This window comes from Ambystoma mexicanum, chromosome 5q (genome assembly GCF_040938575.1).
Source record: "Ambystoma mexicanum isolate Mex_15411 chromosome 5q, UKY_AmexF1_1, whole genome shotgun sequence".
Classification (NCBI taxonomy): Eukaryota; Metazoa; Chordata; class Amphibia; order Caudata; family Ambystomatidae; genus Ambystoma; species Ambystoma mexicanum.
The window spans coordinates 400,271,136-400,297,324 of NC_090933.1; the positions used below are offsets into that span (position 1 = coordinate 400,271,136).

At 47.7% G+C, this 26,189-nt stretch overlaps 1 protein-coding gene across 1 annotated transcript in view; it reads right to left on the minus strand.

The window, feature by feature from the left end:
* Positions 1-1,578: 1,578 nt before the first annotated feature.
* Positions 1,579-26,189, minus strand: part of ABHD3 (abhydrolase domain containing 3, phospholipase) — a 582,671-nt gene continuing 558,060 nt past the window's right edge. Inside the window, exon 9 of the mRNA XM_069620889.1 lies at positions 1,579-2,528. Coding sequence (XP_069476990.1) covers positions 2,350-2,528 — 179 coding nt within the window. The 3' untranslated portion in view covers positions 1,579-2,349. The remainder of the gene's footprint in view (positions 2,529-26,189) is intronic.

Below are 26,189 nucleotides of genomic sequence, written 5' to 3' on the forward strand. Positions count from 1 at the left end.
CATGGGAATTCCAGCATTACTTTGGGCCAAAGGTATAGAAGCAATGTCAGTATGGTTTGGATTCCAATCGACAGATATAACATCAGTCTCTTCTATTCCCATATAGTCAGAAAGGGTATTTCTTAAACAGAGTTCCCGATAGGAATGGCGAGGGAGTCGTCCCCTCGCGCAGAGTCTCTCCCAGTGAAGTCCTGCTTCCCCAATTTGCTGATCAGGCTCACCTCCCCAGCGTCAACGGGAGTAACTCCCCCCTGAGTAGAAGGAACAAATTCCCTAGATTTGTCACACCTCCAACCTAAAATGTCATGCATTTAGCCTGGCAATTTACATCCAAATGGAGGTGTGTCATAAGGGGTAACATACCCTTAGCTAATCTCTTAGAATTATAGTTAAAATTGAAAGGCTTGCAGGATTCTGACATGCCAGTCCTTCAGTACCAGGCTCCTGTATCAACACTAAACCTGTATGGGGCAGAGGTCTAAATCCCACCACTTCCCATTTCCTCGAAAAAAAGAAAATATTATAAGGTACGTGGGGGAAAAAAGCATCCATAACATAGCTATTAATTTAGGTCAAACATCAGCTGGTAGCGGTCAACTGCCTTACTGGTACCAAAGGAAAACCTCTTTGGCAGACCAGTATGTTGTTATGCTTCTGTATTTTATTTTTTTATTTATAAAGCGCACAACAGCCCATAGGCATCGCGGCACTGTTACAGATGTTCGACAGTTTGCTTAGTTACAGGTGAGTACATGCAGAATGAAAAAGACAGTGGTATACAAGATAGCGGCAAGGCTGTGTGTCTCTCCTATGTTCATGCACCGCGCTCATTTGTAGTTCGTGCCTCCAAGCTGCGAGTTCATAGGAATAAACCTCAGGTATAAGTTAGGGTATGCTTAAGGAATGCATGGCACTGGAAGTGGCACGGCAGATTACCTTTTGGGTTCTGGACTAGAGAACATGAGGGATGAGGGTTGTTAACATAAAATGGTCACTATGATCAGTCGTACCTTTGGAGGACGTGCTGGGAGGGATGCCTTATTTTACATCCACTGGAGATTGCTCTGCTACTCCTCAACTAAGCGCGCTAAAGAAAACCCAAAACATACATACATGGCAAAGTCAGGTGTAAAGTATCTGCCTGGTTGTTTTCACTGAGATTCTTTACTTTATTCATTTATACTGCGCTCCATGGGAGTCGGAGTCTTAAGGGCGCAACAGAAAAAAAACAGACAAGACATGACAACAGGCAGAGAACAAAGGCCAAAAAGATGCAATAAAAACAGAGGCAGAAATCAAAAAGAAAAAGAAAAGGGAAGACTTTGAATACGAGTATCTTAATCCCTTTCCTGCAAATTACAATTCTCTAGATTACTAGATTCTCCATTTCTTACACACATTGCATACACAAAAAAATGGTGCGCTTTCTTGTGGATTACAATATTTTGGCAAGATTTAAAAAACCGCGCTGACGTCAGAGAGTAAAATCTGTGTCGCGTGGATCATAGCAGCTGGATGACTGGCTTTCCTTTTGGTGCTTCATCACAGTACACAAAGACCCACGAAGAAGGCACTGAATGGTTTTAAACTTACATTGTTTTTATTTGTGTCTTTTTAAAAGATATCTTTTTTTTAATAAATATTATAAACCAACCAAAGATGCCGTCAAATTACTAAGACAAACATGGCATTGGCCTCACAAAATAAAAGTCAGCCTCAATCCGAAACTCCTCAAGGGTATCCACAGAATATGCATAAAAAATTCTAATGCTTTTGCAATCCATACTTGAAGCTAGAGATTACATGAAAGAATTAGTGCACCTTTGCATTCCTGTTTCATTATGCTTATCGAGCTAAAAACAAACTATCAGGGCCTTTCTAAATTGGCCAACGTGCATTCAAACTACATGAGTAGTACATCTGTGCGCCCATGAGGCCTGAAAAGGTTTACCACTCACATTTGCAGTTACAAATCATTTGGTTTTCTACAGAAAAATAAAATGTATATATCCTGCATAAATGAAACCCCTGAGGAATATTATTCCATATGTGCATGGTTATGATTAAGTGCCATTTCATAAACGGTGAGTGCTATTTCGTTTAAGGTCATTGTTGGTAGCGTATTAAAAAATAAAATACAAACGTAGCGGTCTAGTACTGTACTACATTTCTTGCTACAAAGGTTTAGTCCAAAAGTGCTTCTTTGCACGTTTTCAAATTCTGTTTCTAATCTGCTGGCTTATGTTCAATATTTCTACAGGTAATGATTGTGCAGTTAGCAGAGATGTCTGGAATGGAATTGGGCTATGTGTCCATCACGATGATCTACGAAAGCTGCGCTTCAACGCGTTAGAGACTAGCGATCGCGTCTCCGTGCTCGACCACAGCCTGAACAAACTGCCTGAAGAGTCGGTCCATGTAAGTGCACTGTCTTGGCCAGATCCCCTCCAGAAAGCCAATATGGCCTCCATAAGGCGTTAGCACCAACGCCACGTGCGGGTTCTGTTTGGCACCTTCCACGGGGATGGCTGGAAGACAAACAAATAACAGGGCAAGGAAATTAGTAATGAGCAAACGAGACATTCATGAAGACATTGATAAATACACACTGCATTTGTTTCGTTTTTGTTGCCAACCCACAGACAAGAAATCCACCATTACACAATGGCAAATCACATGGGACTTTACCAGCTGATGCGTTCTGAAACACAATCAACAAATATACCTTTCGGTGGAAGTGGATAAAACACACTGTAGCATCTCTAGTATGTGTAGTCCAACATCAATGACAGGGCTCTTTATAGGCATGTGACGTCGGTCCCTGTAACGGAATGGCTTGCTGTCAGTGCAACAGGAAAGCCAGAGTGCATGGCCCATGCTCAGGACCCTCCCTGCTCCTGGCTTGCAATCAGGAGTGGCGCCAGGGATTGGCGTGGGAGGGCTAAAGCCCCCACGCCCCCACTTTGACGGAGCAGGCATCACTCTGCTGTTACGCCCAGCTTGGGGCTCAGACAGCTAGAACCTGTCACATTTCTCACCTGGAAAAGCAGTGTATTTACTTAAGCAAATACACCTCACTCCTGGGTGAGAAAACAGGCTTGCTGGCCCTCCCAACCAGAGTGTTTGCATGACTCGCACCACTTTCTACTTATCTGATTGGAGGAATTCTGCAGACATTTTAATTACTTGTGAGTTTTGGCTGCACAACGGTTACGGTGACAATTTGTGTCATTTTTCAGGGCATGTGCAAGGAATTTTGCCACCCTAGGCAAACTGTCAGATTGGCGCCCCCCACCAGATCTTTCCGGGTCCTAACTGTTCTCAACCAACCGTCACCATTTTGTTACTGATTGCTGCAACCCATTACATTACCCTCACCTAACACATTGCTCGTCGTCTTCTGCTGTGTATTTATTCCAATGCACTTTATTCACATTAAACTGCAAGAGCACTAGCATGTCGCTGGTACACTGTATCCGGGCAGGCTGGCTGCCTTGTGAAGGCTCTCGGATGCAGTTGTGTGTCCGCTGCACACATGCTCGCAGCGGATGATGGCAGGTTGAGAGATGGCCAGGAACAGCAACTGAGAGCCAATCGCTTGTGCAGGGTTATTATTCAAAGGGACTCTTTCACAATGCATGGAGCGTTCATGTCAGTGTGACACTTATTGTACACAGGGATGCACACAGCAGGCTTTGCTTGTATTGATGACTGATGCTGGTTGATAAAGTAAAGTAAACACAGTCTGGCTTTCTTTTGTTTCGCTATCACTCAACTTACCCTACAAACTGAATCTGTTGGTTGTCTCTGTGACCATCAGTCTGGCTTTAGAGCATCCAGAGGCACGAAAAACACTCTTCTGAACACCCGTGAAGTCCTGCTCTAGCCCTCCCTCTGTCCTCATTCTTCTCGACCTCGCTTCTGCTTTCGATATGGTAAACCACAACATCCTGATCACCCATCTCCATGATACCCTGGGCATCACAGATCAGGCCCTGGCGTGGCTCACCTCCTTTCTCTCTGACCGGCCCTCCAAGGTGGAACTTAGGTCCTTTCTCTCCTCTATTACTCTCTCTACTTGTGGTGTCCCCCAGGGATCTAACCTCTTCCCCTGGTTTTTCAATATATACATGGCCCCCTTGGCCCACAGGATCTCTACCTTTACCTCTAACGTTCCGTGTTATGTGGATGACACGCAGCTCTCTTTCAGGCTACCCTTGGCCTCCTCCTCCTCCTTCTTCATTCCCGACTGTCTATCTGCAGGTCAGTCTTGGATTGCTGCTAACAATCTTTGCCTGAACCTATCAATGAGGAAAAAAAAATCTAGGGGTCATATCTCGTTCTCCTCTCACATCTCAGGCACCTCCAAAAAGTCCCACTACCAACTGCACCTCCCGAGAGGCATTCTGCCTTTTCTCACTTTCCCCCAGAGACTCACTTCCTCACAACCCCCAGGTTCTCTCTAGGCTGGATTATTGCAACCGTCTCTTTCTCAATCTTCCTACCTCTACTCTCTGTCCTCTACAACTCATCCAGAACAGAACCGCAAGACTTATCCTTGGCCTCAAGCCCAGGGACCGCATCTCTCCAGCGCTGACATCCCTCCACTGGCTCCCCATGGCTGCAAGGATAAAGTACAAGACCCTCTGCATAATCCACAAGGCTTTCTGGGGCTGGGGCCTGCACTATCTACAACACTCTCTTCCTAAATACTCTCCCTATAGAGTCCTCCACTCATCCTCCTCCAACTCTCTGCTTGTGAGCCACTTTCACAAACAGAGATTTGGGGGTAGATCTCTATCCTCTGCAGGTGACTCCCTCTGGAACAGCCTCACTGCCTCTCTCCGTATTGAGCCAGAACACCGTAAGTTCCATAAACTCCCCAAGACCTCCCTCTTCTCTTCCTCCTTCTCTCTGCCTCTCCCCTGCTAACCTCAGTTGTTTTTCTCTCCATCCTTCTCCTCCCTAACTCTGTTCAGTTTTGCTGACTGGCTACCTGGTTCATCTCCAGAGCCTTACAGGTCCCAGGCTCCCCCGCCAGTCTTTTGCACTTACCTCCAGACCACTGCCCTATGTTCTGCATTACTGCACTTTCAGATCATGCTCCATGAGTGGGGCAACCTCTCTGCACTTAACCCAGGGCACTGCTGGACTGGACTCATTTGTTCCACCAAGGTCCCCTTCCTTGCACCTCCGCCTGTACGCATGCATGTCCTAAAGGTATCTGGACTAGTTAGTTTGTCTGTCCTGTCGGTTACATGTAATTATAACAAATCCAAAATAATGAATACCATAATAACGAATTCCCAAATAACAAATTCATTTATTGTTGTTTTTGGGGGGTTCTGCCCCAAAATCCCCCAATTATTTTCTTCTTGATACTTTTCCCCACCCCCAAAACCACTATCCCCCTCCCAACCCTTTTTCTTGTTTTTTCCGAATTCAATATTTTGGAATTCGTTATTTTAGGTTCGTTATAATGGCATTAGTTATTTTGCTATTCATGATAATCACTGCATACCGTCCTGCCCCCCCCCCCCCTTTGTGTCCCTTCTCCCTAGCTTGGTCGCTACTGTAACCCTTCATGCATTTTCGCTCAGGGAAAATATGTCAGCTAGTGCTCTATAGCCCATGTTTTCCCATCTAGACTGAATCACCATGTCCCATGTTGGGTTTAGCTCGGGGAATTTCCACAGGGGAAGCGACCGGTAGTAGGGCCGGTCAGTCCCTGTAAGGGCCAACATTGTACGCCATGCACGTAGCGTCGAAGCAACCGGATCGAATGGGCAGTCATCTCTGTATCGTTGATCTAGTATTAGCATTTTAAAATCAGATTCGGCTGCGGCTAGTGTTAGGCAAAGTTTGTATGCAGTACCCTCTGGGAACACTACAAACAACTCTGACTGCAGGTATAGGAAACCCAACCTTTGGTATAAGCTTGTACTACACAGTTTTGGTAGCATGTTGAGCAGCCAGGCTTATCTCAAGAGGGGTCAATGTGAGCCGTAGTGGAGTGACACAGAGTTTACAGTTACAAGTATTCAAATAAACTCTTACACTCAAGGTTTCTTGAATAAACAATTATTAATTGATTTATTAGTCAGAATAAGCCTTCTGCAGAAGGGAGCAATATAATAGTAACACTCAAATACACGTCATGAAATATACACTCTTAATGGGCCTCATTACAAATCAGGCGGTCCGGAAATAACGGTGGCGGTAAACCCGCCGCCACCGTTGTTTCCGGACTGCCTGGTCCCGACTCCTGCAGGCGGGAGGTGATGTTCCCGCCAGGTTTGACCTGGCGGGTTTAACACCGCCCGCCTGCAGGCGGACACCGAAACACCAGCAGCATTACGAGATGCTGCCGGTGTTTCCATGATCCCCATTCCCATTGAGTCCCATAGGACTCAATGGGAATGGGGATTAACACCATTCCGCCTCCGTGATTCCTGGAAAACCGGGGTTGTAATGCCCCGGTAATTCCGGGAATCACAGAGGTGGAATGGTAATATGAGTCCGGCGGTAACCAGGCGGTTTTACCGCCTCGGTTACCGCCGGACTCGTAATGAGGCCCAATATCTCTAAATCAGTACACACCCTTTTGGGATGGCCCACAGACACTACCTACACCCTCAGGTGACTTCAATTGCTAGGGTGCTGGTGACATTAATATATCACTGGTGCATTTAGAATCATATAGCAATAAGTCAAAGGACAAGGTTAGTTGGAACATACAAGAGACCACAAATATTCTTAAGCAGGCATATACTTTTGGACCCCCTCCCCACCCCCCCCCGCCAAGAAGAGTCATTCAGTAGAATAGGCTAGGCCAAAGTCAATGAGCAAAATGTCTTATATAGGATGAAGCACTTCTGGTAGGTACATGGAAAAGCCTTTGTACAATGTTTTAGAAGTCATTGAAGAAAAGAAGAATCAAATGTAGGGCTACAAACTGGTTAGACTTGTGAGTAGTAGAAGATGCAAGCAACTCTACAGCAAGAGGTAAGTTCTCTTAGACTGTGTACAGTACCTTTAAAAATGAAGAAAAATGCAGTAGATGACTCCTGTTCCTGTGCAGCTCTGCAGATCTCACTGTTCCTGGGCCTAAGTCATGGGGACAAGAGGGAGGACGTCAGCAGACTCCTGCACTGCACTGAGACGGTCAAAACTCACAACCGGCAAACTTAACTTTCAGTGGCTGTTCAGTGTTTCAGCTCCTCGCGTCTACCGCAAATAGCAACACCATGGTTCCTGGCTGTCGAGATGGACTTTCCTTGCTTCTGGGGTCCCGCACTCTGTTGAGGGGGCTCAGGCTCGGTCATTCCTGCTTCCTGGGAGTCCAGAGGATCTTCGGGGAGCTCTAGGCCAGCTCAAAAGCAATGCACACAATCTGGCGTTCCTCTCCTTGGCTATACGGTTTCCAGAAGCAACTCTCTGGAAATTCAACAGCTCCGAGATGGATGTCCAGGTGGCTTACTTTGGAGTTGACTGGTCCCACCAACTCAAGGGGAGAAGTCGTCCTTGCAGGGGCTTCTCTGTCGATACAAATTTGGAGTTTCAGCACATCAGCTGGGCTTCACCGGGCAAACCAACAGTCCAGGAGTTGCAGCAGACATCCTCTTCAAGTTCTTCTTCGGTTCCTTCGTCCTGTGGTCGACTGCCTTCAAAGCCAAAAGCCTCACCTGTTATTCAGTTCTCTCCCATTCATTCCAGGCTAGCTGTCAGTCAGCCAGCAGGGTGGCTGTCCTTGCTGGACAGTCAGCCGGCCACTCACCACAGAGCACATTTGGGTCTCCTAGGAGACTAAGCACAGGGAGTTTCGGGCACCTCCCTCACTTCCTGCCTACCCCAGACACTCTGGAGCCAGAGGCAGGCTTCACTCGTGAATCCCGCCAAAGGCAAAGCGAACAATGGGACCAAACCTGGTTGGCGCACAGAGTAAATCTCAAGAAGGACCTTTCCACAAAGAAATGGCGTAAAAAGAAGACCGTGGCCGTTTTGACAAAAATGGCACCCTTGGGTGCTTTACTGCAGCTGCGAATGCAGGCCCGCGGTACAAGCACACCACAGTAGTTAAAACAAAACCACTGCCACCAGCCATTCAGTGATGAAAGGGTAACATAAAAAATGTTACATGAGAAGCTAGACAAAGGGGATACTAGGTAACCCCTCCACCACCCTAATGTAAGATAGTGTGTGCTGGGTCTAGAAAGTTACAAATGTAAGTAAAGTCAATTTCACTTTACCGCTCTTGGAAACCGTAGTTTAACCAAGAGAAGGTATGCAAACCTTTGGGAAAATCTGAGAGACTTCCCTGTGTCACTTCACTGAAGGTGCTGTGTGACACAATGTAAAAGAGGATGCCTATGGAGTTTGTCAGACTCCATAACCAAAAGGAACACAGTGTTCAAAAATCAAATAAAAATACACGAGAAAGTGGGAAAAAAGGGTCTCACTCTCTCCAGGTTAAAAAAATCAAGTCCTCAAAATCCAGAAAAGTTGGTGGGGTTCTCTAAGGTGGAGGGAATTAGCACATTTCTGAGAATTCTCCCTAACAACTAGCGACTCCATCTTAACATGTGGAGGGGGCAATGTCATGGGGAACCAGAACGGGGCAAACTGCTTGGGCAGCTGTCCAGTACATTTCTAAGTTTGGAGCGATGAATCCCCCTTTATCATATGGATATGTCATCTCTGCCCACTTCTTATGGATTGCAATGGAGTGCTATAGGAACTGCGCAAGTAGCCCGTGTATTCTGGTAAAATAGGGTGTACCTGGCCACACTGGGACATTAGTAAATGTGTAAAGCATCTTGGGGAGTAGTGTCATCTTAGTAAGTGATAACTTGGCGGCCGCGGATAGTGGGAGGGCTTTCCATTTGTTTGTTTTAGCTTCGGTGTATCATCTGAGTGTATCATAGTTGTCTTGTAATAAGGAAGGCCAGGATCTCGATACTACCACCCCTAGGTATTTAATGCAGTCTAAGGACCAACGTAGGAATGCAGCTTCCCGGCATTCCTGAGCAGGAATATTTCCGATTTTGAGAAGTTGATGGTGAAGCCTGAGAATTCGCCAAACCGTACGTTTGAGGTCTTGGAGGATAGGAACCACATTGACTAGGGGGTCTCTGACGTATAACATCACATCGTCCACGTAAAGAGATATGATCTCGGGGAGTGGGGGGCGGTTAATCGGATTTGGCGTTGGCAGTGGTATTTCCTAATATACTCCGCCATTAGAATGGGGGAGAAGGGGCATCCCTGTCGGGTTCCCCTTGCAAGCTGGAATGTTGTGGACGTACGCAAGTTCACGAGGACCATGGCGAGTGGTTGTGTGTACAACAGTTTAATGTACCGTAACATATTGGGACCAAACCCCATCCTTTCCAGGGTTACGAATAGGAAATCCCAGGCGACCAATTCGAAGGCTCTTTGGGCATCTATAGTTACACCCAACGCCTATGACCCGGGGTCTATTCTGGCCATTATATTGAACAACTGTCTAATTTTGAGTTCAGTGGACCTCCTGGGGATAAATCCGGCCTGGTCGGGGTGGGCCAGGTGTCGCATCAGCGGAAGAAATCTGTTGGCCAAGACTTTCACGTATATTTTAGTGTCACAATTAATGAGGGACAGGGGTCTGTACAAGCCCCGTTCATTGCTGGGTTTGTCAGGTTTTAGCAGTACAGTAATTATAGCCTCTCTCAGGGATTCCAGGAGAATGTGGAAACAGAGGGATTCCTCCCACGCCTGTAATAAGATAGGGGCCAGCCTAGATGTATATTCTTGGTAGAACTCAGCCATCAGGCCGTCCGGGCCTGGGGCCTTACTTTTGGGCAAGGCAGAGATGACTGCCACTGTCTCCTCCAAGGTAATCGGGAGTTCCAATTCCTCTCTGGCTTCGGCACTAAGGCGGGATAGTGGGGTGGTTTGCAATAGAGCCTGTATGGGGGGGTTCTTCTTTTGGCTGTGCTGCTGTATAAAGTGTTTTATAAAAATCTCGGAATACCCCTACCACGTCAGTGTCAGACCACTTAGTGTTCCCTTGCGTTTCTAAGATACAGTCCACCTGGTTTCTTCGCTGTTCGGATTGGACCACTCTCGCCAGTGTTCTACCCGGTCTGTCACCCTTCCCATAATTCCTGGCCGCTATTGGCCGAGTGAAGTACTGAGTTTCTCTTGTGGCGTGGGCGTCAAACCTTTCTAGCTCTGAGCAGATTTGTGCTAGCACCGCAGGGTCAGAGGTACAAGCATGTTCTTGTTCAAGGTAAAGTGTAGTCTCGGATTTCTCGAGGTACCTTCTAATGCACTTAAGCACCCCCGCTTCCCTTGATATCGCCATGCCCCTGACGTACACTTTAAAGGCCTGCCATCTGACGCTGTGAGTTGTGGTGTCTGGAGCATTGGTAGCGAAAAAGGTGTCAATGTCAGCTATGATATCTGCACGGAATAATATATCGCGCAGTGCAGCAGCCTTGAACCTCCAGGTGCATCCAGGCTGGCTATCTCTGTTTCATGGTTAGTAAGATTGGGGAATGGTCGGATAAGGTGCGAGGGATCATTATTTTTTTTTGCACGGTCGGGAAGGCGAGGCGTGGCGGGCGTGGTTCCTCCGTTGCAAAGCACATTTTGTATAGTTGATTGTTATTTGGTTTCTGGAACACAATTTGCTCAATCTTCCCATCTTGGACAGCAAAGTCCCCAGCAGCAATGGCACCATGAAAAATCCTGACATCCGTATTAGTACTTGCAGATGCAGCATCGCTCCAAGTGTCGGTGTGTCAACCTAACCACCTGTGTCCCACCAAGAAAAATCCAGTGAAGCACTTGACCCAGTCACGCAGTTAACTGTTGAAGCAGAGACACCTTACTGATCCAGTACTGGATAGTTTAGATGAGAAGCTCCTTGGCTCCACATCATACACAGAGGCTTATTTACTCACTCGTGTTGAGGCATCTATACAACATGCGTAGTTATTTTTTTTAAAATGTTTTATAACTCTGTTTATTTGGGTTCATACAACAGAAACATGATAAACATAGGCATTCAACTGAAAGTTACGGCAGTACTGACAATAAGAGGCAGCAGGGTCATAGGGGTGCTTTGGGTATATCAGAATAATAGAAATGGGTGGCAGGTTCAAGTGTGTCATGTGTCCATGTGTGGAGAGAGAAGAGGGAGGGAGAGGGTGAGGGGCAGGAGAGAGACACCTCTCAGTACACATCTAGCATTTACCCCATATCTTGTGAAATTTCCGGGGGCAGCCTCTCGCATTGTAGATGCAGTGCTCCATAAATGCGCACCTGCTTACCTCGTTGATCCTCCGGTTCAGACATATTGACTCTGTCGAGCCCCAGGTTGCGGCGATCAGCCGTTTCCCTGCTCCCAATGCCACCGTTAAGAGCGATTTTTCATAAATTCCCAGGAGTGTCATTTTGGGGTCCTTCGGAATTGGTGACCCTATTATGTTGGAAATATTATTAATGCATTCGTTCCAGAAGGCTTGTAGCACAACACAGTCCCAGATCATATGGAAGAAGGTGCCCATTCCTTGTTTACATCGGAGACAGGTCTCATCTCTATCTCCTCCCCATCTGGCAAGGGCTGTATGAGGGTAGTAGGAGCGGTGCAGTATTTTGAGTTGTATCAGCCTCAGTTTAGCCTCCATACTTATCTCTCTAGGGGACATCAATGCGTCTACCCAGTCTTCCGGTTCCAGCTCACCCAGATCCCTTTCCCACTTCTCTTTCAATTTAGTGAGCTCCTTATTTCCAAAAGAGTTAAGGGCCTGGTAAAGCGTGGAGGTGACTTTGGAGGTGATACTTTGAGGGAGAATTTTGGTCTCCAGGGGGGAGCAAGGAGGTATAGTCGATGTGTCAGGGAACTGGATGCGTATGGCGTGAGCAAGGTGCGCATGCCTGAACTGGTCCATAGGTGTCAGGCCAAATTTGTTATTCAGGGTTTCGAACTTTAGTAGGCGTCCCTCTTGGATCACGTGTGCCAGTGTGCTTATCCCTCGCTTTTCCCAGCTCTTGACACAGCCCATTCTTTGTATTTCTGGGAGATGTGCGTTGTACCATAGGGGATGGGCTAATGTTGGTTTTGCTCCCCAGCCAATATGTTTGTGTGCTTCCCCCCAGGTATGGCGGATATGAAGTGACATTCTTGGCATTTTCGCTATTCATCTGTTGTCGGCATATAGAGTCTGGAGGGGTGGTATGGGGTGCATAGCCGCTGTCTCAATGCGGATATGTGCTAGTGTGGCATCGCCATGTAGCCATTCGTTTACCACCCCAGTCTGTGTCGCTAAATAGTATGTGCGCACACATAGCAGTCCAATGCCTCCCTCCCATTCTGAGCGTTGCAGTGTTGTGAGAGGAGTGATTCTGGGCTGTTCCCACCCCCCCCACCTCCCAAAGAAGTGTGTGTAAAATCCTGTCTATGAGTGTAAAGATTTCGTGGTGGATGGGGAGTGGAGCATTATGTAGGACGTATAGGAGTCTCGGGAGTGTCTTCATCTTGAACAGAGCTACCCTGCCTATTAATGAAAAGGGGAGCGATTGCCAAGGGGAGACGTCCTTAGTAAATCTGTCTAGTGCAGGTTGTAGGTTAAGCTGGAGGAACCTATCTAGAGTTAGGCCGATGCGTATGCTTAGATATGTGAACTCTCAAATGGAAACGTGGTAGGGGCAGGTCTCGGGGATCGCGGCATTCCCTCCCTGAATCGGGAAGTATATGGTTTTTTGGTTGTTCACCTTCAGGCCGGCGAAGTTTTGGTATTCCCTAAGGGTATGGGACACAATCGAGCAGGAGCTCACAGGTTTGCTAAGGTATATAAGGAGGTTGTCAGCATATAGTGAGAGTCGATCCTCTCCTCCCCCCGGCCAGGTGAATCCAGACCAGTTTTTATCCACTCAAACTTTAATTGCTAGTGGCTCGATAGCTAACAGGAATAGGAGGGGGGGGGGAAGGGCAGCCCTGCCTGGTTACGCGGCCCAATAGAAACAGTCTGGAAGACATGCCGTTCACCCTCACAGTTGCTTCTGAGGATGCATAGAGGAGTTTAACCCAGGAGATGAAGCCAACATGCGTAGTTCTTGATGCATTCCTATTGGTTACCTGTCCTTGTTTGGTTCATCTAATCAGATTGTGAAAATATGGGGTTAGAAGATTAAACATCTATTCCAAATTCCTCTGTCCTGACAAAGGCCTGTTTTCTATCAAAAGGGAAGACCACTGCGTGGATGTGGACTATCTCACTCTTAAAGGCTGAAACGCAGTGCGTCGACAACACTTTTGTGTATCCATTGTTTCACTCTAAGTGAAAAGGATGGCGATAATCAACAGTGGGGCGGGGACGGTGCTAGGTACCTAAAGAAAAGACTGTGAAGAAACACAGAGACATTATAGAACTCTCAGAAAATGCAACAAACACAACTGTGAAGTGTTACCATCACAAATAATCCTAGTCCAGTTGGACTCGGGCAATAACAGTTGATGTGTTTCCGTCTTTTGTTTTTTGGTACACTGTGTTATGACACCGCTCCAAAAAAGAGGCTCTTACACCCACTTGAACCTCTATAAAAAAAGATGTAAGGGTATGAAAAACTCCATCGTACAATATTGTAGGCCAAAAAGGAACTAACCCAGAATGAATGCAATTGTGTATAATGTAGATTGATTTGTTATATGTTTTTTATATGTTTATGTATAGGCAACCAGAGTAATTATCAAAACATCTTTTTGAATAAAATATATCTTTTGGATAAGAAACAGGGCTGTGTCTTATGTAAAGTGGTCTGTTTGGGGTGGCAGCAGTAAGCAACTCCTGGGGTATATGTTTTGCTTGGATCTGACTAATTATAGTCACAAGAGAAACGGGAGCAGGAGGAAGCTTGTGTTCACATTTTGTTCATACACAAGTACCTTATATACCACAGACCCCTCAGTAATGTAAAATGACAAGGTACAACCTATTTCTACACAACAAGGTCTAATTTCTACATCCAGCACCTTCCCCATTAGTGAGCCAGAGATGAGAGAGAGGTCTATCCGGGACACCATGTCATGCACTGAGGAGTAGAAGGTATATTCTCTGGATTGGGGGTTTGTGATCCAGCATGCATCCTTAAATTCATATGCCTGCATGAGGGATAGCAGCTGGCGGGCTGCTCTAGTTTGTTGGAGAGGGGCCTTGTTGGACCTATCAAGTGTGCGATCGAGAATTAGGTTCATGTCTCCTCCCCATATTTGAGGTGACCCGTAATACCCAGCTAGGATTTTGTTTAACTGGTCAAAGAATTCGGGGGAGTCGGTATTGGGTTAGTAGGTGTTTTGAGTATGGCTTTTAGGCCCTCCAGTATGCAGTGCACCACCAGGTACCGCCCCCCCAGATCCACAGATGTCCATTTCGCTACAAATTTCAAGGATTTATGGACAATGATCATGACACCTCTGGATTGGGTGGCGTATGAAGTGAAGTATCTGGTTCCCGCCATGAAAGGGCTTTGTTTCGACATGTACCCTCTTTGGCATGGGTTTCTTGTAGAAGAACAAGTTACTTACCAACTGTAACGTTCTTACGATTGGATGTTCCTCCCACGTATTCCTCATCTTAGTTATTCGTATCTTCGAGCTTCGCTGCTTCAGAATTCTTTTTCACTAGAGGGTGCTGTGCTCGAGGTCATGGCATTGATGTACCTCGAGGGCAGCCGTCGAGCGTTGACGTCATCCATAGTATAAAGGGCTCGAGCCACGCCTGTTGGTTTCAGTTCTGTTTTTACGATATGTTAAAGTGCATCAGGTGATCAGGCATTCATTGACCTCCAGCTCTTAAGGAATTTAGAGAGCAACTAGCGTAAACTGTATGGTTGGGTAAGCTGGGAGGGTCGATGAGAAATATGTGGGAGGAAAATCCAATCGAAAGAACATTACAATTGGTAAGTAACTTGTTCTTCGAATGGATTGTGTCCTCCCACGTATTCCTCATCTTATAGAGGAGGGAGTACCAGAAATATTATTCATGAACCGTGTGAAGGACAGCCTTTGCAAAAAGGCCACCTTGAGGTGATGTTGAGTCCAAGCAATAGTGCTTCATGAAGGTGTGCATTGACGACCAGGTGGCTGCTGCACAAATATCTTGCACTGAGACACCCCTCTGAAGAGCCATTGAAGTCGCCATGCCCCTAGTTGAATGGGCCCCTAACACATCTGGAGGCTCTTTACCAGCCAATTTATAGCATTCAGTAATTGCCAAGATTATCCATATGGACAGCGTTTGCTTTGTTACCGCTAAACCTAATTTGTGTCCAGTATATCAGACAAAGAGTTGGTCACTTTGTCAAAATTTAGCCAATCTGGAGATATAAACTGAGAACCCTTTTTGGGTCCAGTCTGTGTAGCCTTTCTTCCTGCTTACTTGCATGCGGAGGAGGATAAAAAGAAGGTAAGGTAATTTTCTGTGACAGTTGGAAGTCAGACTATTTTTGGTAAAAAAGGTGGTTTCACCCTAAGAGTAACTTTTTTCCTATGGAAAATGGTGTGAGGAGGCTTACAAGAGAGCGCCTGCGGTTTATAGTCATATAATCGAATGTCAAAATGTCGCAAGTCATAATCTCGAAAAAAGAATGTCGAAAACAAAAAAGTCACTTTTTTTTATTACGTTTTTTATTCGAAGTGGGGGGGTTCCCCCCAAACCCTCTTTTTTAATTTCTTTTTTGTTTTACCCTTTTTTTTAATTCTCAGACCCCCAAAAAAATATACAAATAAAAAAATAAAAAATGTGACTTTCTCGACATTATTGTTTTCTATATTATGACTTTCAACATTATTCATTCGATATTTTGACTGCACACCAGCGCCTGCAGCTCACTCACCCTACGGGCTGATATAATTGCCACTAGCAGAATTGTCTTCAAAGTGAGGAGCCTTAAAGGGCAAGAATGTAATGGTTCGAAAGGGATACATGTGAGAAATTTCAGAACTAAATTTAAATCCCAGATGGAAACCTGAAAGGGTGTTGGAGGGTACACATTTTTGAGCCCTTTCAGAAATTGAATAACCATGGGCATTTTGAAGTAAGACACTTCTTAGCTAAATATCCCTTTATTGTACCAACTTGGAGCCCCAAATTGGCCAAGTGTAAAAGGAAAGAAAGTACTGTAGGAGTATTACATAACAATGGATCCACATTCTTATCCCTGCGCCAGTTACTGAACTTGTTCCAACGACACCGGTACTGCAGGAAACGCGTATAGGAGTGGAAATTCCCAGCCTACCACGAACACGTCCCCTAGAGCTCCTCTCAGAGGAAATTCCCTTGAGCAGTACAGTTCACACATCCTGTTGACAATGGTCACAAACAGATCCGCTTGAGGGGCTCCTCAAAGGGCGAAGATCTCTTAAAGGACTTCCTGAGCTAGTTCCTATTCGTGAGAAACTGTGCTCTGCCTGCTCAGAGCGTCCGCTGCCGTGTTCTGCTCTCTGGCTATGTAAATCGCTGATAGAAAGATTCCTTCTTGCATTGCCTAGAACCAGAGCTGCATTGCCTCTCTGCACAGTGGTAGTGACCCTAGCCCTCCTCTTTTGTTGAGGTAGTACATGGCCACTGTGTTTTCCGTCATTATCAAAATTAACAAGGGGGTCCTGGGAGTCCCTCTGCCAGACATTAGTTCTGGTTACGAGAGACTTACCCAGAGTCTTTAGCTCACTATCTTTCACAGAGAAGAAATATCCCAAACATATCAGTCTTTGTCCTGCCCTGGGGCAGTCCAGCACCGAAATGCTAGGCAATTCTCCTCTGAACAAGAGTACCAACAGAAACCCCAGACACGTGTTTCGGTCTGGTTGGACCTCATCAGTAGGGTGGATCTGTGCCTCTCTAAGAATAGTGAGCAAGGGGTCCACGTCTGTATTCCCCTAGTAACTTAGGGTGAGACCCAAAGTTACTTGAATATGCAAATTAACAAGGGGGGTCCTGGTAGTCCCTCTGCCAGACATTAGTTCTGGTTACGAGAGACTTACCCAGAGTCTTTAGCTCACTATCTTTCACAGAGAAGAAATATCCCAAACATATCAGTCTTTGTCCTGCCCTGGGGCAGTCCAGCACCGAAATGCTAGGCAATTCTCCTCTGAACAAGAGTACCAACAGAAACCCCAGACACGTGTTTCGGTCTGGTTGGACCTCATCAGTAGGGTGGATCTGTGCCTCTCTAAGAATAGTGAGCAATGGGTCCACGTCTGGATTCCCCTAGTAACTTAGGATGAGACCCAAAGTTACTTGAATATGCAAATTAACAAGGGGGGTCCTGGGAGTCCCTCTGCCAGACATTAGTTCTGGTTACGAGAGACTTACCCAGAGTCTTTAGCTCACTATCTTTCACAGAGAAGAAATATCCCAAACATATCAGTCTATGTCCTGCCCTGAGGCAGTCCAGCACCGAAATGCTAGGCAATTCTCCTCTGAACAAGAGTACCAACAGAAACCCCAGACACGTGTTTCGGTCTGGTTGGACCTCATCAGTAGGGTGGATCTTTGCCTCTCTAAGAATAGTGAGCAAGGGGTCCACGTCTGGATTCCCCTAGTAACTTAGGGTGAGACCCAAAGTTACTTGAATATGCAAATTAACAAGGGGGGTCCTGGGAGTCCCTCTGCCAGACATTAGTTCTGGTTACGAGAGACTTACCCAGAGTCTTTGGCTCACTATCTTTCACAGAGAAGAAATATCCCAAACATATCAGTCTTTGTTCTGCCTTGGGGCAGTCCAGCACCGAAATGCTAGGCAATTCTCCTCTGAACAAGAGTACCAACAGAAACCCCAGACACGTGTTTCGGTCTGGTTGGACCTCATCAGTAGGGTGGATCTGTGCCTCTCTAAGAATAGTGAGCAAGGGGTCCACGTCTGGATTCCGTCATTATCAGACATTCTTTCCCCATACAGAGGGCAGAAAGGCCTTCAGCGCTAGTCTGATTGCCCTCAGCTCCAAAAGGTTGATGTGTAGTTTGGACTCTGATGGAGACCAACCACCGCTGATTGTCAGATCGTTGGTATGAGCGACTCACCCCGTAATTGAGGCGTCCGTCACTACGGTTATCACCGGCCATGGTTGCCAAATAGATTCTCCCTTGAGGATATTTTCCTTGCAAGCCCACCATAGAAGATCTTGAGCCACTCTTGCCAGGACGTGCAGAAGATCTAACATATCCCCCGAAAATTGGGACCATTGAGTCCTGAGGGCCCATTGAAGGGATCTCATTCTCAATCTGGCCTCTAGCACCAGAAAAATACAGGATGCCATGAGGCGGAGCAACCTCAGAAAATCAAAGGCTGGCAGATGCTGGGCATTCTGGAACTTTGTTACCATATGCAAAATGTGGTGAGCTCTCTTCTCGTGAGGTGAGGCTTTGCCCGAAGAGGTATCCAGGACTGCTCTGATGAATTGGAGCTTTTGGAGTTGAATCATTTGTGACTTCTTGTAATTGAGGGATAAGCCCAGTCTGTGCAAGAAGTGGCAGGTCATGGTCAGATGTTCCTGAGCTCGTTCGGGTGAACTTCTGCTGATTAGCCAATCGTCCAGGTAAGGGTAGACATGAATCCCCCCTATCCTGAGACTCGCTGCCATCATAGCCATCAGCTTGTTGAAAATCCTCGGTGCGGAGGTCAGCCCAAATGACAGAACTCGAAACTGATAATGAGAACCGCAAACCTCAGGTTCTTTCTGTGCTTGAGATGGATCGGCACATGAAAGTAAGTATCCTGAAGGTCCAATGAAAACAACCAGTCTTGGAGTTGGAGAGCCTGAAGGATCTGAGAAAGGGTCACCATCTTGAACTTGTCCTTCCTGAGGAATTAGTTCAAATTTCTTAAGTCCAAGATGGGTCTCAATCCTCCGTCCTTCTTGGGAATGAGAAAACAAGGGGAGTACCAACCCTTGTTCCTCTCCGCTACAGGTACATGTTGTATTGCACCTTTCTCTAGCAGGGTTACAATCTCCTTCACAAGGAGCGGGTCTTGAATTTTGATAGAGCTGGTTCCCAGTGGATGATCCTGAGGCCTTTGTTGAAAAGGAAGACAGTAACCATGTGCCACTGTTTCTAGTGCCCAGGCATCCAAGGTAATGCCCCGCCATTCGTTCAGATACCAGATACCGAGTGATCCTGCCTCCCACCGGGGTCTTGTGGGTTAAGGCCTCAGAGTGGCTTTGCAGAGGCTGCTGGGGCTGATCTAACACTTTCCTCATCCACCACAAGGATATTTTCTTTGTTGTCCCTTTTGATTGGCCTTTCCTTTCCCTCTCCCAAATGAGGACTAGAATCGAAAAGGACGGTTCCTCCAGGAAGTTGACCCTGAGAAGGAGTGTTATTGAGGCTGTTTTATAGAGGTGCTAAGTGATTTAGCCGTCGCTTTGGAGGTCTGCCGCTTTTCTAAACTTTCATCCGCCTTGCTGCCAAACAACCTCAAGCCATCAAAAGGCATATTGAGTAATCTGGATTGCACATCCGGTACAAAACCCGACTTCCTGCTTATGCTTTTAGCAGTGTCCAATCCTGATTGGAGGCATTTCCCCATAACCTCCTTTCCATCTTTGACGATTGCAAGGAAACCTTCCCATTCCTCGCCTTCAGGAATGTGTTCAGACGCTGCCGTCATAAAATCACACAGGGTGTGAGTGAACCTTGGAAGGGTGTAATGCATATTCGTCAATTTTAAGGCTATACTGCCCGAAGAAAGAACCTTCCGGGCCCAGGCATCAATCCTTTTGGCATCCCTATCCGGGTGGATCGAGGGGTATGCTGAATGCCTAGAAGATATGGCCGCCTGCACCACTAAGCTCTCAGGCGAGGGATGTTTTGCTAGGTATTCTGGGTCAGAAGAGGAAGGCCTGTACTTCCCTACACATTTTTTATTTACAGCTGAGCCAGAATCTGGGGTTCCCATGTGGCCATAACCCTTTTTTGTAATGCTTTTCTGAAAGGGGAGGACATGGTCCCTTTGAGGGCCTTCATTAAGGATGTCTGCCATGTCATCTTGATCCAAATTAGGGGAACTAGATTTCCATCCAATAAACTCAATGACTCTATTCATCAAATGTCTGTACCCATGGTCTGCAGGGTCAGGTCTATCAAAATCTACGTGAGGAGAAGAAGTCAGGCCACTGGCTGTTTGTAGGCATTCATACAGGTCAGCCATCTTAGATCTAGGGTCTATTAATTCTTCAGGGACATCTCTAGTCCCAAATTTCACTCCAGCTGGAGTAATGTCCTCTTCAGAGGAATGCTCCTCTTAAATGGACGACATAGACCTGAAAACGTCTCGTCTAGGTTGTGGCTGGTATATTTTTCTGGCTGACTCAATAGGCATCGACCTCGGCTTCTACAAGGGTGTCGATTTTGTCATCAGAATTAAAGATGGCTTCGACAATGGTGTCGAAGGCGTTGACGTCATCGTCACTAGCTTCGACAACGTCGAAGGAGCCTTCAATACATCTTCGAAGTCAGCTTCGAGAGCGCTTTCGACTTTGATGGCGGGTGGATTCCCGGCGCCATCATGTTAGTCGACACGTCAGATTTATGCACCGGTAGGTCTGATCTTTCTTTACGAGGTATCGGGGAAATTTCTTCCGACAACACCCTCGACGACTTGTCGGATTTCCCACATCCAGTCTTTGACCTCCCCCTGTCACTTTTGTAGTGAGATGGGGCATGGTCTCCACGCGCCTTTTGCGAGGGGGTCTGTGCCGCGTTCTCGAAATTTTTCAACATCGAAGCCCTAAAGTCCTCCCATTTTTTGGGGCAATCATGTTTTGAAGGTTATGGGATGACCCTTGCATCCGCCGACGAGGAAGAGGACGAAGGAGATCGGTGTGGTCTTTTCTTCGATTTTTTAGACGAAGAAGAGAAAGATTTCCTTGAACAACTTCTCGATCTCGATTTCCTCGACCTATGCCAAGATTTTTCACTCGATTCTCTCAAATCTTTTACCTTTCTCGAAGAAGAATTTGAGGATTCCTCCTCCACCGCCAGTTTACCTCTACGTTCCTTACAAGCCTTGTTGGTCATAGCCTGACAGGAACCACACTCGTCGACCCGATGGTCTGGGCCCAAACACCAAAGGCAATTTCGATGTGGGTCGGTGATCGACATCTTCTTCCCGCACTTCTGACATTTCTTAAAGCCAGTTTTGGGCGTGGTAGGATTCGACGAGGAAGACATTTCCCAGACAATCGGAAGCACCGTTTTCGTGACACGAAGCAGTAGCTATCGGAAAAACGGAACTGAAGCCAACGGCGCGGCTCAAGCCCTTTATACTATGGATGACGTTGACGCTCAATGTCAGCCCTCGAGGGACATCGACGCCGCAAACTCGAGCACAGCGCTCTATGGTGAAATTTCTTTTCCGAAGCAGCAAAGCTGGAAGATACGAATATCTAAGATGAGGAATACGTGGGAGGACACAATCCATTCAAAATAATATACTGCCGTTTTGTCTGTGAGCATAGGATATCATTTTGCGAGATTTGGTGAAATTCCCCAGGCCTCAGACGTTCCAGGTCAGTATCGTCACCTGTCATGCCATACCCTTTTTAATAGTTTATGTCTTTCTCTGCATGTAATTTTGCTATTTCTGACTTTACCATCTGTGTCCCACAGACCACTGCACCAAATTGACAGGTTTTTATTGAGTTTCATCCAACTTCCCTTTTATGTAGCCCAACCAGCGCACTCACACCTTTTGGGGTCATGTTTAGACCCTGTATCCCCATTCTCACCCGCCTCCCTCCCTCACTGCCTCCCCCAACCTAGCAGTGTATTCTCCCCTCCCATTCCTCCCCAACCATCTCCTTGTGCCAACAGGGCCCAGGGGCCAGGATCAACATAAATCACACAAGCAACTGCAAATGCGAGCGCCGATGCCACACGGCTATTCCAACAAAAAGGATTTTATCTCATTCTGACCATAGCGAGTGACTGGGTGGCTAAAACTTATAATAGATTGCTATCTGTGCATATCTTTGCAAAGGACGTAGTATCACAACTTAAGTGCAGACATGTTAGTGGGTTTCACTATCTCACTCTGCTGGGTCCTCGCAGGATTGACCACAGGAATTTGTGCCTCGATGAACTTTACGGCTTTGCTAGGCACTGTAAAAAAGTAACAATTGCCCAGTAACTGTTGTTTCAGCCGTGCCAGAAATAGCATAGCCTATTGTATATTCCTCTCCCGGAGCATCTTTTTGGCCCCAATGAATTGGCATCTCTCTAGCTGTACTGGGATGGAGAAGTCCAGAAATATTCGGATGATTTGGGATCCCAGTCTTAGCTTTTTCTTTTTTCGGGCCAGCCGAACAAGTGCGTCTCTGTCCCGGTAATTCAAAACTTTTGCTATTATAGGCCTCGGGAAGTCCTCCGGTTTCGACCTGGGCGAGAGAGCATGGTGCGCCCGCTCCACAGCGAAGAATCGGGAGAGGACAGGTTGATCCATCAGGTCCTTAAGGAGGTTTTCAACGGCCAGTTCCATGTTCCCTGTTAAAGCATCTTCTGGAACGCCTACTATCCGGATGTCATTTCTCCGGGAGCGCTATTCAAGGTCATCGCACTTGCTTTTGACTTGTTTCATGTCTCTTGAGAGGGAAGATACTGTATCCAGCAATGTACGAATTTTGTCTCTGTTAGTGCAGATTCTTCCGTCCACCTCCGTTATCCGGGCTCCCTCATGGGCTAGTTGGGCCTAGATTGAGGCCACACTTTCCGCGACATCATCAAGTTTTTCATGTACTGCCACAAATCCCTTCGCCATCGCTTCCATTACACCTGAGAGGTCCGGCATTTGTGGGAGGTCCGGGGGTGAGGCTGGTGGTTCCCCCTGTGGCTGTCTGTGTTGGCCTGGATTCTTGCGAGGGGATGATCTTGCAAACTTGTCCATTGCACCCGCCTGTAACGCTCACCTGATTCCCACGGAGGCGCAGGTCTGGCTTCAAGTGCTGATGCTTCTTCAATGGTGAAGCGCAGGACTCTGAAGATGGACAGGAAGGGCCCCTCTACTCTGGCTTCTCCGGCTTGCAGGAATATTCCCCTGTGCGTGAAAAGGGAGTATTACCTACTGACTGAGTTATGCTCAAGCCTCCCACTCTCTTCCACGATACCCTTCCACGATTCCACGTGAAGTCTCACCTTAGGGTCAGGAAGGATGAGCTCTCCATCCTGCTTCTGATGCAGGGGCGCGTTGAAATCCAGTTACTTCACTGGATTGAGGATTGATGGGAGTTCAGGAAAGCTTGACTAATCAGGTAAGGCTCTGTAAAAGTTCTGTTGCAAGTTCAAAAGTTCAAGCTTAATAATAATGTTCATTGTCTTTTTCCCCTTAGGGGCCGGGGTTCGGAGATATGGCGCCGACCCGAAGTGAAATGTGCAGTTCCAGTAAATGACAGGTAATTTCTGGATGAGCGCTCGGGTAATGTCTTTGCATTCGCTCATTCAATGTCTTTGTCTTTTTTCCCCATAGGGGCCGGGGTCCGGATGCCTGGAAGCGGCAAGACCCAAAATGAAATGGGAATGACCCAACAGGTAAGACTTAGAAGGAAACTGAGCTTTTCCTATTCCCTTCCTTCTCTCACCTTGTTCTTGACTTTTTCTCTCTAGGCTCTGGGAAGTGGCTGTGGATCCGGATGATCGCTGCTGAAGATGGTGGCGTCCAGGAAAGGTGAGTGAAATGCAGCGCTGCAGCGATCGTAGCAAAATGCTTTTAAAATGATGTCTTCCTTTTCAGGATCGTCGGTGTGATGTCTCTGTGGTGCTGATTTAGCAGGTAAGGTCTTTTGTCTCCCTTTGCAGGTGACCCAGGATACTGACAGGCGTGGCTGAGGTCCAGATGCAGGAGCTGACACGGTGAGCGACCAGCTGCGAGGAGCAGAACAACGCGAAGCGTGAGTTGCTGATCGGGTGTGGTTTAAATAGCTTTGGAAGAAGTTCCAAGTGTGTATCCTTCCTCCGATTAGGTATGTATCCTTCCCCAACCACACCCGGGTGGAAAGTAGTCCCACAGGTAAAGTAGTTCCATTCAGGCCTCAAGAGGGCCTGGATGTGGCAGCATGGTCTGCATCAGGTAAGTGCACATTAAAACACTTGCACACATGTCTAGCTTTATGAGCCTGGCGCCTAAGGCGCCAGGACAGAGGTCCAACATAAGCCTGGCGCTTAAGGCGCCAGGACTGTGTCCAAAGGGCCCCAGCTTGGGCCCGCTGGCACTCCCCTGGGGGAAATGATGCCTGCCTCTGGGGTTGCTGGGTCGGACCTGGCTCCTTGGAGGTAGGCATCATGACACCGCCTTTTTCTTCTCCACCGGATTCCTTGGTCATATCTGGTTGTTTTGGGGTAGATCAGAGAAGCAGCTCAGCCATGGGCTTCGTGGTATGGGCGTGGGTGGCTGGGTGGGTGTGGTACCCGGATCTCAGCAGACCGTTGCAGCAGCGATAAAGTTCCGAACGCAGCCCTCGTTGAGGATATTGTGTGCCACACAGGCGCACGGGTGATTTTCACGTGTGTACAGGCGGTTACGCTGGCTCCCCGGGCTGACCCAGTACTGTCTCAGTGATATGGTCTGACATTGGCACCCTTAAGGGATGCGTCACACACCGTGGTGCTCCGATAGTGGAGATCTACACACCTGTAGCTCGATAGATATGGTTGGGTTTCAGGGTGTATTTACTTGCTTTTAACGTGGGGGAGAAACCGCTCATGTGTCTATGGTGGGTGGATAAAGTGCTCCCTTCACCTCCAAACTTATGACAGGATTATGTCTCTTCCTCACAGCCATGCGTTGCAGGATATAGGCTGTATTGGGTAGCCAGGGTGTAGTGTGGCCTTGGGGCTGATGTGTGCTGTTTTGGAGGTTTTGCACCTTTTTGCAGGGGTCTCCCAGTACAGGTGCTGCAATTCCTCCACACCCATGTAGTATTGTTTTGCTTTAATTGTTCCTGGCCAGCACCAGCAGCATCCCCCTCCCCTCGCCAGAATCTGCTGCAAGTCTAGCACAAGGAGACTCCTCCTGCTTGGGTCCTACCTCAATGGGGTGGCACGTGAGGTGGGAGTTGTGGCCTGGCTAGCATCTGGGTGGAAGGGCCAATATAGTGGGGTGAACTGCCCAGGTTGGGGATGTAGAGTGGCTGGGCACGTGTTCCTGCACCTCGCAGGGGAGGTTCTGGCAGCATGGGGAGCCGGCGCACTGTCGGCAAGCAGCCCGGGCACCGTGGTCGCTCGCTTATAAGGTATGGGTGTGCCGCTGGGAGCGGGGGGGCAGGGTCCTCACCTCCTAAGTTGTCTACTCGCTGGGCGCCAGGTGGCTCCAAGGCAGTGCCAGAGGTCCGGTCGGTGTACCTCTGAGCTGCTCCTCTTTTCTCAGGCTCCATATATCTGGGGAGTCCTGTGGTGGTGCGAACTGAGGTGAAGCCTCACATGGGGGGGAGGGAGGGGAGCAGATTCTCCGCCCTCTCCTTCAATAGCAGGATGAATACGCTCTGTGTCAGGGCACCCCACGCTCCCCCCGCCCGATGCGGAGAGCACCACCACGGTCTCGGCGCAGGGCATCCGACGGAGGTCAGCGGCGCTGTTATCTCGGCTCCTCACTCAACAGCGGAGATCCTCAGTTCAGTCAGGTTCACAGGGGACGGAGGATCACACTCATAGCCCTGGCGCATCGGGAGCTCAGACTTTTCTCGCGGTAGGCCACTCGTCTCCCTCGAGGTTGGCGCAGGAGACCATAGCAGGCTGGGGGGAAGATCCTTGTTGTCGCTTCATTCCGGCTGGGCCCGTGGACTTATCCTCAGTGTTTTTGTGCCTTCTCTGTGCTGCCGCGGCGGCCTTCAGCCGCTCTCTCTTTCTGTTGGGGGGCCTTCCGGCGTGAACAGCTGAGGCTCGGTAGAGCGGGCCCCTCAGCACCTGTAACTACGGCCAGGCTCTCCCCGGCCTTCCATCTGCACCAGCACCAGCACAGTTTAGTGGTTATCTGGGATCTGTAGCCGCCACCTTAATGCAGAAACTCCAGCTGTGGTACGGAGCTCTAAAGCTAAGCAGTCATGCTTGTTCTGCTCAACAGCGCCCCCGGACCTTCCTGTTTCATAATGGTATTATTCTCTAGGATAGGTCTTAACAGGGATGGCATTTCTTTCCCCTTTTGGTCTAATTCCTTCT